This window comes from Tamandua tetradactyla, chromosome 5 (assembly GCF_023851605.1).
Source record: "Tamandua tetradactyla isolate mTamTet1 chromosome 5, mTamTet1.pri, whole genome shotgun sequence".
In the NCBI taxonomy this organism is placed as follows: Eukaryota; Metazoa; Chordata; class Mammalia; order Pilosa; family Myrmecophagidae; genus Tamandua; species Tamandua tetradactyla.
Window position 1 is genome coordinate 146,600,843 of NC_135331.1, and position 13,331 is coordinate 146,614,173.

The 13,331-nt window shown below is 38.5% G+C and overlaps 1 protein-coding gene across 3 annotated transcripts in view; it reads left to right on the plus strand.

The window, feature by feature from the left end:
- The window catches only part of ANKRD6 (ankyrin repeat domain 6), a 252,189-nt gene that overhangs the window by 154,619 nt on the left and 84,239 nt on the right, over nt 1-13,331 (plus strand). For all 3 annotated transcript variants that reach the window (XM_077162412.1, XM_077162410.1, XM_077162411.1), the window contains one exon: nt 278-541. In XM_077162412.1, the coding sequence (XP_077018527.1) occupies nt 422-541 (120 nt within the window). In that variant the 5' untranslated portion in view covers nt 278-421. The remainder of the gene's footprint in view (nt 1-277; nt 542-13,331) is intronic.

Here is a 13,331-nt window from a genome sequence, read left to right on the forward strand (position 1 = left end):
GGGGCTGCCATCAAGCCTCTGCTGCCCAGGACAGCAGAGCAAGCCTTGCGGTCCTGTCATAGTCGTCTGGAGGGTGCCTGAGGAAGGTCGTGAAGAGGGAGGTTGGCCCTTGCTGCTGCCTCCACTTGAAAGCTCTGTTCTGGGGCTTTGCTGTGGAGAACATGCTTCTCTCGTACCCCTCTCCCCCAGCCTCCTCCCCCTGCAGAGGGAGAGGGAGGTGTGCGGCTGTTCCCTGTGCCCAGCGGTGCTGACAGCAGCTTTGTTTTGTAACCCATAGGTCCTGAAGATGGCATAGCATAAAAGGCACCTTCCAGTGATTGGGAGCATCTTTACCTGTGGGTGCCGGCTTGGGCCCGTGGCGTCGTGTTGAGCTGAAGGAACTTGTCTACCACTCTCCTGAAACCTCTTTCTCTCCTAATTCATGAGCCAGCAGGATGCGGTCGCTGCACTCTCAGAACGCCTTCTCATAGCTGCGTACAAAGGCCAAGCAGAGAATGTGGTTCAGCTCATCAACGAGGGCGCCAAGGTAGCGGTTACCAAGGTAACAGAGGAAAAACTCTTCACCCGTTCTCTGGGAACTAGCCTACCTCTTAACCATTGTCTGCAGAACTGTTGCATTGGGTTCACAGCTTTCAAAGAATTTGCTTTTCTCCCAGTAATGGGGGTTTGGGAAAAAGGAAGGAAGATTAAAAAACGCTTTCATTGCGATGTTTGAAACAGAGTAGCTTGTAAAGAACATTGAACAGTTTTTAAAATCTGGGTGCCTTTTTTCACCTACCCTTTTAGCTAAATGGATAGGAGGTAGGTACCTCTGGAGAAGTTGGGACACAAAAGCCTACCGGGCAGAGTGTTCACGTGATAATCACGTTAGACAAGTGGGTGCTTGTGGCCAGGGAGCCCCTTGGCTGCCGGGAGCTTCATTGTCCCCCTGTGTACAATGACTGGCTTGGACCGGATGACTGCCACAAGTTCTTTGGGTTTTGATTTTATATGGTGGTAATATAAAATGTGTGGTAAGCTTTGGAGGAGATCCCTTACCCTTCACCAACAGATAAAACACCATGTAGATGAGAGAATATATTGTTGAAATGGCAACTTTGTAGCAAAGCTGAGAAAAAACAAGCTTGCACAAGTAGATGACAAGTTTAAATAGGTAGACCTGGTCACACTGATGGCAAACGTTTATCGAGCATTTAGTCTTGCTCTGAGCACTTTGCATTCCTCTAGAAGAGGTTCTCTTTTCATCCCCACTTTAGAGATGAAGAAACTGAGACACAGAGACAGGTAAGCAACTTTGCAAGGGTCCTTAACTGCTGAGCAGCAGAATTTGTACCCATGAGTCTGGCTCCAAAGCCACCGTCCAGTCCAGTGCAGAGAGCTCTGTGGCAAGGGGAAGAGTTTAATTTTCCCTCCGGTGGCAGAGATTGGACAACTCACATTGTCACAGTTAATCACCTGCAGTCTGTATATTCCATGGCAGCCTCTGGAGAAAGAAAATCTTGGGCTATTTGCAGATAGTCCATTGATCTAGCAGTGCTGGGCACATTAATGGTGCTTGGATTCCACGGGATCGAGGGGGGGGGAGGCCGCTGGAATGCAGGCCTCCGTGTGCTCCTCCGCTGCGCTCTTCCCGCCCCAGGCTTCACACGCGGGAGAAAGTCTGCGCACTCTGTCTTCTGGGTGCATGCGCTCACATTTTAGTACGCTGCATGCTGCTTTTGCAATTGTGCAAGTTGCTTAACTTCTTTGAGCCTCAGTTTTATTTGTAAAACAAGGATAAAACCAACTTTTCAAGGTTGTTATGCTAATAACCTATATAAAGCACTCACCACATCGTACATGTTCAGAATTCCCATCTGCAAGGTTTCTTTTTTAAATCACTTGCTTATTAAAATCACTGAGCCATAATTTAACATAAAATTCACCTATTTTCAATGTATAATTCAGTGATTTTTTAGCATATTTTCAGAGTTGCAACCATCACCATATTCTAATTTCAGAACATTTGCATCCCACCAGCAAGACATTTCATACCCATTTGCTTTTACTCCCATTCCAACCTCCAGCCCCTTGGCAACCACTAATTTAGGTTCTGTCCATGGACTTGCCTATCTAGGCATTTCATATAAGTGGAATCATGCAGTATATGGCCTTTTGTGTCTGACTTATTTCCGCTAGCGTAATGTTTTCAAGGTTCATTATGTTGTAGCATGTATCAGTACTTCATTCTCTCTTTCTTTTTTTAACTCATTTTTTTCTTCTTATTTATTCAACACGTTATCATATGTCAGAAACTAATGATAGTAATTGAGGATACAAAGTTTGCTTTCAGCCAACAGTTTTCTTAGCATTGCAACATGAAAATTCTGAAGGCGCAATTAAATTATAAAATTATAATGTATTTATTGAAGTTTTTTTTTTTCTAAATTCAAACAAGTTCTGAGAATCAGGTGTGAATACTGGGAATGCCTTAAGATCAATGCCACTATTGGTACAATCATTTTGGAAAACTTTTTGGCAGTATCTACTAAAGCTAAACACATAGTTTTAGTTTCCTTGGCTGCTCAAGCAAATATGTGATGGGTATTGGCTGAAACAATGGGAATGTATTGGCTCACAGTTTTAAGACTAAGAGAAATCCAAAACAAGGAGTCATCAGGGTGATGTTTTCTTCCTAAAGACTGGCATTCTCGGGCTGCCTGGTGATTCTTGTTTCTGGGCTCTTCTGTCACATGGCAATGCACATGACATCCTCTTCTGGCAATTCCTTTCTCTTCCAAATTCCATTGAACTTCAGTTTCTTGTTTCCCTTGGCTTTTCTTCATTGTTTGAATTCCATTCTATTTATAAAGGACTCCAATAATAGAATTAGACCCATCAATAGGAACGGATTAAGTTTAAGAATATGTTTTATCTGGGGTACATAGCTTTAAACCACCATACACATATACCATATGACTCAGCAATTTTATTTCCAGGGATATACATATATTAACAAAAGACATGTAGAAGAATGTTCTTAGCAGCACTACTCAAAACAGCCATAAACTGGAACAAGCCAATTACCCATTACTGGTAGAATCATGTATCTGTCAGAGTCTTAGGAAATCAGAAATTTTTTTTTTTTTTTGGTGCATGGTACAGGAATCAAACTCAGGTCTCCCACATGGAAGAGAAATTACTTACTTTTGATTACAGTTCAGCCTTTTGATCCCCTCTCCCGCCCCCCACACATGGCCAGGCACGAGGAAATGAACCCAGGTCTCCAGCATGGCATGTGAGAATTCTGCCACTGAGCCACCTTTGCACCGCTGAGCCCATTACTTTTACTTTTATTTTTTAAACATAACAACATACAAGCATGAACATTCTTACCATGTGATCATTCCATTCTTGGTATATAATCAATAACTCACAATACCATCACATAGTTGTATATTCATCACCACCACGTTCACATCTCAGAACATTTGCATCAATCCAGAAAAGGAAATAAAAAGAAAAAAGAAAAAAATTCGTACATACCATACCCCTCCCTCTCCCCCTGACCGATCACCAACATTTCAATCTACTAAATTTATTTTAACATTTGTTCCCCCATACTTATTTATTTTTAATCCACATGTGTACTCATCTCTCGATAAAAGGAGCATCTGACACAGGGTTTTCACAATCATGCAGTCACACTGCAAAAGCTATATCATTATGCAATCATCTTCAAGAAACATGGCTACTGGAACACAGCTCTGCATTTTCAGGCAGTTCCCTCCAGCCTCTCCATTACACCTTAACTAAAAAGGTGATATCTATATAATGTGTAAGAATAACCTCCAAACTCTGTTTGGAATCTCTCAACCATTGGATGCTTTATTTTGTCTCATTTCACTCTTCCCCTTTTTAGTTGAGAAAGTTTTCTCAATCCTTGATGCTGAGTCCCAGTTCATTCTAGGATTTCTGTCCCATGTTGCCAGGAAGGTCCATACCCCTGGGAGTCATGACCCATATAGAGACGGAGAGGGCACTGAGTTTGCTTATCATGTTGGCTGAGAGAGAGAGAGGCCACATCTGAGCAACAAAAGAGGTTCTCTGGGGTGACTCTTAGACCTAATTTTAAGTAAGCTTAGCCTATCCTTTGCAGGGTTAAGTTTCATATGAACAAAACCCAACATTGAGGCTCAGCCTATTGCTTTGGTTGTCCCCACTGCTTGTGAGAATATCAGGAATTCTCCACTTGGGGAAGTTGAATTTTCCCCTTTTCTCGCTGTTCCACCAAGGGGACTTTGCAAATACTTTTTTATTCACTGTTCAAATCATTCTGGGATTTATCGGGGCATCACTCTGGACAAATCTACAAAATCTCATGCACCACTCAAGATTCCATGTACTTATGGTGTTAAATTAAGCTGTCCACATAAGTCATATTAGGAAATGCACTAGTCAAAATATAAATTTTGTACCAAATAAACATTTATTGCTTTAGTCTCACACATAAGTTAGAGTTTTAAAATATGAATTGCCATCTATTTTCAACACAGTTTTGACATTATTGGTTCTTTCTCATTTAAGAACATTTTTAAATTTGTACATTTAGTCACTATTGTTATATACTCTAAGCATTCCTAGATTATACTATCTCAGAGTTATTGTCTATCTTTCCTTCTGATTTCATTTGTGTCCCCAGTCCTCTTCCCTCTGTCTTACATTCAGCTTCCTTCAGTGCTCTAACATTATTGTATTACAGTTAGGTAGTATTGTGCTATCTATTTCTGAATTTTTACTATCAGTCCTATTGCACAGTCTTTATCCCTTATGCTCCAATTACCCAATATCTACCCTATTTCTATCTCCTGATGGTCTCTGTTACCAACTGAAATTCTCCAAGTTCATTCACTAATGTTAGTTCATATCAATGAGACCATACTTGTCCTTTTGTTTCTGGCTATTCTCACTCAGCATAATGTCCTTAAGGTCCATCCATGTTGTTACATGCTTCATAACTTTATTCTTACAGCTGCATAATATTTTATCATATGTATATACCACAGCTTGTTTAGCTACTCGTCTGTTGTTGGACATTTTGGCTGCTTACATCTCTTGGCAATTGTAAATAATGCTGCTATAAACATTGGTGTTCAAATGTCCATTTTTGTCCTTGCCCTCATGTCCTCTGAGTAGATACCTAGCAATGGTATTGCGGGGTCGTATAGCAGTTCTATACTTAACTTCCTAAGGAGCTGCCAAACTGCCTCCCACAGTGGTTGTACCATCTGACTTCCCACCAACAGTGGATAAGGATGCCTCTTTCTCCACATCCTCTCTGGCACCTGTCGTTTCTGTTTTATTGATAATGGCCATTCTGGTGGGTTCAGATGTTATCTCATGATGGTATTGATTTGCATTTCCCCAATAGCCAGGGAAGTGGAGCATCTTTTCATGTACCTTTTTCCCATTTGTACTTCCTCTTCTGAGAAATATCTGTTCATTTCTTTGGCCTATTTTTAATTGGGTTGTCTGTCTTTTTGTTGTTGAGTTGAACAATCTCTTTATATATTTTGGATACTAGACCTTTATCTGATATATTGTTTCCAAATACTGTCTTCCATTGTGTCGTCTGTCTTTTTAATTTCTTGACAAACTTCTATGATGCACAAAAGTGTTTAATTTTGAGGAGTTCACATTTATTTATTTTTTTGTTCAGTGCTTGTGCTTTGGATGTAAGGTCTAGGAAACCACCTCCTATTATAAGATTTATAAGATGTTTCCCTACATTTTCTTCTAAAAGTTTTATGGTCTTAGATCTAATGTTTAGATCTTTGATCCATTTTGAGTTAATTTTTGTATAGGGTGTGAGATATGGATCCTCTTTCATTCTTTTACATGTGAATATCCAGTTCTCTAAGCACCATTTATTGAAGAGACTGTTCTGTCCCAGGTGAGTTGGCTTGACTGCCTTATCAAAGATCAATTGTCCGTAGATGAGAGGGTCTATATTTAAAGACTCTATTCAATTCCATTGGTCAATATATCTGTCTTTATGACAGTACTGTGCTGTTTTGACCACTGTAACTTCATTATACACCTTAAAATCGGGTAGTGTGAGACCTCCAACTTCATTTTTCTTTCTTAGGATACTTCTAGCTATTCGGGGCACCCTGCCCTTCCAGGTGAATTTGGTTATTGATTTTTCTATTTCTGAAAAGTAAGTTTTTGGGATTTTAATTGGTATTGCATTGATCTATAGATCAATGTAGGTAGAATTGACATCTTAACTATATTTAGTCTTCCAATCCATGAACACAGTATGCCCTTCCATCTTTAGGTCTTCTGTAATTTCTTTTAACAATTTCTTGTAGTTTTCTTAATAGAGGTCTTTTGTCTCTTTAGTTAAATTTTTTACTAAATATTTTATTCTTTTGGTTGCAATTGTAAATGGAATTTTTTTCTTGATTTCCCCCTCAGATTGTACATTACTAGTATAAAGAAACACTGCAGATTTTTGAGTGTTGACCTTTGTCATGATTAGGGACATGTGTCAACTTGGCCAAGTTGTGGTACCTGTTTATCTGGTTGGGCAAGTGCTGGCCTGTCTGTTGCAATGAGGACATTTCATAGAATTAGGTCATGATCATGTCAGCTGCATCCACAGCTGATTCCATTTGTAATCAGCCAAAGGGGAGTGTCTTCTACAATGAGTGATGCTTAATCTAATCACCGGAAGCTTTTAAGGAGGATTCAGAGGAGACTGGTTCCATTCCTGCTTCAGCTGGTGAGCCTCTCCTGTGGAGTTCATCCAGATCCTCCATTGGAGTCGTCGACTTCACTGCCTGCCCCGCAGATTTTGGACTCTGGATTCCTGTGTTCACATGAGACACTTTTATAAATTTTATACTTGTAAGTGTTCCCTGTTGATTCTGTTTCTCTAGAGAACCCTAACTAATACAACCTTGTAACCTGCCACTTTGCTGTACTCATTTATTAGCTCTAATAGTTTTTCTGTGGCTTTTTCAGGGTTTTCGACATATAGTATCATGTCATATGCAAACAGAGTTTTACTTCTTCCTTTCCAATTTTGATGCCTTGTATTTCTTTTTCTTATCTAATTGCTCTGGCTAAAACTCCCAACACAATGTTGAATAACAATGGTGATAGTGGACATCCTTGTCTTGTTTCTGATCTTGGGGGGAAAGTTTTCGGTTTTTCCCCATTGAGGATGATGTTAGCTGTGGGTTTTTCATATATTCCCTTTATCATGTTGAGGAAGTTCCCTTCTATTCCTATCCTTTGAAGTGTTTTCAATGAGAAAGGGTGTTGAATTTTGTCAAATGTCTTTTCTGCATCAATCGAGGTGATCATGTGTTTTTTTTTCTTTGATTAGTTGATATGGTGTATTACTTTAATTGATTTTCCTATGTTGAACCATCCTTGCGTACCTGGAATGAATCCTACTTGGTCATGGTGTATAATTTTTTTAATGTGCTGCTGGATTTGATTTGCTAAAATTTTGTTGAGGATTTTTGCATCTATATTCATTAGAGAGATTGGTCTGTAGTTTTCTTTTCTTGTAATATCTTTGTCTGGCTTTGGTATGAGGGTGATGTTGGCTTCATGGAATGAGGTAGGTAGCCTTCCCTCCTCTTCAGTTGTTTTGAAGAGTTTGAGCAGGATTGATACTAATTCTTCTGGAACGTTTGGTAGAATTCACATGTGAAGCCATCTCATCCTGGACTTTTGTTTTTTGAGTTGCTTCTTAATGACTAATTCATTTTCTTTACTTGTAATTGGTTTGTTGAGGTTGTCTATTTCTTCTTGAGTCAATGCTGGTTGTTCATGCCTTTCTAGTAAGTTTCCATTTTATCCACATTATATAGTTTATTAGAATAAAGGTGTTCATAGTATCCTCTTATTACCTGCTTTATTTCTGTGGGGTCAGTGGTCTGACTTCTCTTCCATTTCTGATTTTATTTATTTGCATCCTCTCTCTTCTTTTTTTGTCAGCCTCGCTAAGGGTCCATTAATCTTATTGATTTGCTCATAGAACCATCTTTTGGTTTTGTTCATTTTCTTGATTGTTTTCATGTTCTCAATTTCATTTATTTCTGCTCTAATCTTTGTTATTTCTTTCCTTTTGCTTGCATTGGGGTTAGTTTGCTATTCTTTCTCTAGTTCTTCCAAGTGGACAGTTAATTCTCTGATTTTTTATATTTTTTCTTTTTTGAAATAGATATTTAGGTCAATAAATTTCCCTCTTAGCACTGCCTTTATTGCATCCCATAAATGTTGATATGCTGTGTTGTCATTTTCATTTGCCTCGAGATATTTACTGATTTCTCTTGTAATTTCCTCCTTGACCCACTTGTTGTTTAAAAGTGTGTTGTTGAGTCTCCATATATTTGTGAATTTTCTGGCATTCTGCCTATTATTGATTTCTAAATTCATTTGTTTATGATCTGAGAAAGTGTTTTGTATGATTTCAATCTTTTAAAATTTATTGAGACTTGCTTTGTGACCCAGCATATGGTCTATCCTTGAGAATGATCCATGAGCACTTGAAAAAAAGGTGTATCCTTCTGTTGTGGGGTGTAATATTCTATAAATGTCTATTAAGTCTAGTTCATTTATTGTATTCAAATTCTCTGTTTCGGCGGGCCGCGGTGGCTCAGCGGGCAAAGTGCTTGCCTGCTATGCCGGAGGACCTCGGTTCGATTCCCGGCCCCAGCCCATGTAACAAAAACAGGAAAACAAAATGCAATAAAAACAAGAAAATGTTTAAAGATGTTTCCCTTTCTTCCTCCCTTCCTTCCTTCTATCCTTCCTTCCTTCTCTCTGTCTTTCCTTTAAAAAAAAAAAAAAGAAAAAAAAAAATTCTCTGTTTCTTTATTGATCCTCTGTCTGTTGATGAGAGTGGGGAATTGAAGTCTCCAATTATTATGGTAGATGTGTCTATTTCTCTTTTCAGTGTTTTCAGTGTTTGCCTCATGTATTTTGGCGCATTCTGGCTCAGTGCATAAATATTTATGATTGTTATGTCTTCTTGTTGAATTGTTCCTTTTATCAATACATAGTGTCCTTCTTTGTCTCTTTTAACTATTTTACATTGGAAGTCTAATTTGTTGGATATTAATATAGCTACTCCTGCTTTTTTTTTTTAATTGTTATTTGCATGAAATATCTTTTTCCAACCTTTCACTTTCAACCTATGTTTATGCTTGGGTCTAAGGTGTGTTTCCTGTAGACAGCATATATATGGGTCCCATTTTTTAAAAACCATTCTGCTAGTCTGTGTCTTTTGATTGGGGAGTTTAATCCATTAACATTTAGTGTTATTACTGTATGGGTGGTACTTTCTTCTACCATTTTGCCTTTTGGATTTTATATGTCATATCTAATTTTTCTTCTTTTTACTTTTACTGCTAGTCTACGTTTCTACACTCTTTTCCACACCCCTCTCTGCTGTCTTTTCCTATCTGTCTCTTGTGCTCCCTTTAATCTTTCTTGCAGAGCCAATCTCTTGGTCACAAATTCTCTCAGTTATTTTTTAACTGAAAATGTTTTAATTTCTCCCTCATTTTTGAAGGGCAGTTTTGCTGGATATAGGATTCTTGGTTGGCAATTTTTCTCTTTTAGTAACATAAATATATCATCCCACTGTCTTCTCGCCTCCATGGTTTCTACTGAGAAATCTACGCATAGTCTTATTGTGCTTCCCTTGTATATGATGAATTGATTTTCTCTTGCTGCTTTCAAGATTCTCTCTTTCTCTTTGACATCTGACATCCTGATTAGTAAATGTCTTGGAGTACTTCTATTTGTATCTATTCTGTTTGGGATATGCTGCACTTGTTGGATCTGTAGTTTTAAGTCTTTCATAAGAGTTGTGAAATTTTCAGTGATAATTTCCTCCATTAGTTTTCTCCTCCTTTTCCCTTCTCTTCTCCTTCTGGGACACCCACAACACAGAGATGCATATGCTTCATGTTGCCATTCAATTCCGAGTCCCTGCTCATATTTTTTTCATTTTTTTACCTATATTTTATTTTGATTTTCAGATTTCAGATTTCCCATCCTCTGGGTCACTAACCCTATCTTCTGCCTCTTGAAATCTGACATTGTAGGTTTTCATTTTTTTTTTTCATCTCTTTTACTGTGCCTTTCATTCCCATAATAAGTTCTGTGATTTGTTTTTTCAGACTTTTGATTTCTTCTTTTTGTTCATTCTTGCCTTTATATCCTCCCTCAATTCATTGATTTGCTTTTTCATGAGGTTTTCCATGTGTGTTTGAATATTCTGAATTAATTGTTTCAACTCCTGTATCTCATTTAAATTGTCGGTTTGTTCCTTTGACTGGGCCATACCTTCAATTTTCCTAGCATCATTCATTATTTTTTGCTGGCATCTAAGCCTTTAGTTTCCTTAATTAGTTTATCCTGGAGATTGTTTTTAGTTTTTTTACCTAGTGTTTTCTTACTGGATAACTTTGTAGTCTATCTGTTCTTTGACATTCAGTTCAGCTTATTCTAGACCTCTAGCTTAGGTTTTGTTTAACAGATCAGAATTTTTCAGTTCTTTTTTTCTTGTTTCTTGCCCTTCCTGTATGGTGTCTTTTTCTCCCCACCTTAGGAGGGTCTACCTAGATATTATAGACTCCAACCGGATTTTCCCAGATCAAGCTGGCCTCCTCTCAGGAGGAAAGAGTCACCTGAGTCAGTTTTCCTTGAGGGTGAGACCCAGCAGGTTGAAAGGCTTTCTTATGAAGCCTCTGGACTCTGTGTTTTTCCTATCCTGCCCAATATGTGACACTTTTCTGCCCGCGGGTCCCACTAGCTACAGTAATATGGTACCTTTAACTTCAGCAGACTTTCCCTGCGGGGGGTGTGGTTGAGACAGAGTAGAGGTTGTAGGCTGGCTTTAATCACTTCACTTTTCCAGACCCTGGGGTCTGATTTCCTTGAAGGAGAGATGCCATTTTGGGCCCAACCCATCTCCTGGGGAAAGCACACGCTCCAGACAAACGCTCACAGAAGCTTAATTCTACCTATGTCTGTTGGAGCCTGAGAAGCCCTGCAGTTCTATCCAAGAGTAGTCAAGCCATAGCCACAAAAAAGAAAAAGAAAAGTCCTTTTCAAAGCAGGACTCCCATTCCTCGGGTTTGCTAATCAAGAGCTTAAGTTTGTACGTTGCTCTGTGTATCTCCAGGTCTTGTGTGCATTCTCCTTTTCTTCAGGGCCCAGATCCTTTCAAGTATTATGTACTATCTGATCAAAAAAATCTGTTTTTTTTTCTTCTTTTTTTCTTTTTCAGTCAGCCCTGCCCCCCTGCGCTTGGGCAAAACCCAATAACCACAGCTTTTACTGGAAGTTCAGCTGAGCTGGGAGCCTATTTTTAGTAGTCAGAATTTGTTAATTAATTCCACAATTGGAGCTTAGTTGTGCTCAGACTCTGCTGCTGGTGAACTCTCTTTTCTTTCCCCTCAGAGAAGCAGCTTGTAGGGGAGAGGCGCCAGCTCTGTGGTTTGGTGGATTCACGGTTCTGAGTAGGCTCGCAGCTGGTCCAGCTGGTCCAGGCTGGGATACTCTGTGTGTCCGGTCACTGACGTGGCCCTAGCGGTTGTTCTGTACTGTTCCTGGCTATTTACTAGCTGCTCTGGAGCACGAACTAAATCCCACACTTCACTGAGCCACCATCTTGTCCCCCAATTCATTCACTTTTAACATGGATACCATATTTATTTATCTGTTCATCAATGGATGTACATTTGGTGGTGTTTCCCAGTTTCGGGCTATTATCAATGCTATGAACATTCATATACAGCTTTTGTGTGGACACATTTCATTTCCCTTGGGTGGAATTGTTGGGTCATGTGAAAAAAATCTATATTTACCATTTTAAGAAACTGCCGAGCTATTTTCCAGAGTGGTTGATCCATTTTACATTCCCACCAGTAATGTGTGGCTTCTATTTTTTCCTCAGTTATCTTTTTATTCATCATTTTCTTTTTGATAGTTATTTTTATCAAAGTTATACATGTAAAAGGAGCTGTAGAAGCATAAGTTCAAATAGTGCTAGAAAGCTTTAAAAAAAAAACAGCTGTCCCCTGGCTCACTCCCATTCTGCTCCCTGAAAAAATAACTTTCACATCTTTTAGCTGTTTTTTTTTCTGACATTTACTCCCATATTTCTAATGAGTATGTACATACTACTAATTTTTTTTTCTTTTTTCTTTTTTTCTTTTTTTTCTCTCTATTATCGTTTTATTTCTTTTTCTGTTGTCTTTCTATTTCTTTTTCTAAATTGATGCAAATGTACTAAGAAACAATGAATATGCATCTATGTGATATTAAGAATTACTGATTGTATACATACTACTAATTTGACTCATCAGTTTAATTTAAAAACAATTTATATTGTACATGCTTATAGATTGAAGTGTCAAATTTTTTCACTATGTGTGCCTGTGCCCCCAGTTCTAATTCTCCAGAGACAACCACTTTCAACTCTTTTGGTCGATCTTTCAGTATTTACATCCCTAAATGATATTGTGCTATTGCTGAATGTTGATTTTTCTATTTTAGGTATTATTTATTGATTTAACAATATGAAAATTGAGAATTTAAGACTTAGTTTTCTTTCACCCCCTGCTTACTCCCCCACACATATAGTTCTACCTTCCCCTACTCCCATTATTGTCATAACTTAGGTTGCATCAGCCTTCATTCTTTATGTTATTTTAACTTATCTTTGCCTTTCATAGTTGATCCATGTGGCATATACTTTTATTGTTTCCTTTCCTGCAATAGCTTGTTTAACCTGGGGTGAATAATTGTCTTTTGTTTCCTTGGTTTTGTCTCTAACTATGACTAATTCATCCCCAATATCTCCCCCAGTTGTGTTAATCTCCTCTCAGGATCTTGAGACATGTTAGGGAGTCGATCCATTGATTCTCCTTGGAAAGATGTCCCCTAAGGCCCCTCACCTGCTCTAGGCTGGGCCTTTGTCTCTGAGACCTGCGGACAGCTATTGGGGACCTCTCTTTACTATTTTCCCCAAGATTCCCCTTACTGCTTTTTTTTTCTTTTTTTCTGGACCCCAAAATCTTCTTTCTTGGTTTACTTCTTTGTGTTGATGTCATACATCCTCTAGCACAGTGCTATCCAATAAAACTTGCTGTTCTACAACTTTGTTAATAGAATAATAGATAGGATAGCCCCTAGTTACATGTATTTTATCAAGCCCTTGAAATGTGGCTGTCACAATTGAGAAACTGAAGTTTTAATTTTATTTAGTTTTGATTCATTAAATCCCACATGTAGCTTTAGCACAGCACTATATCTTC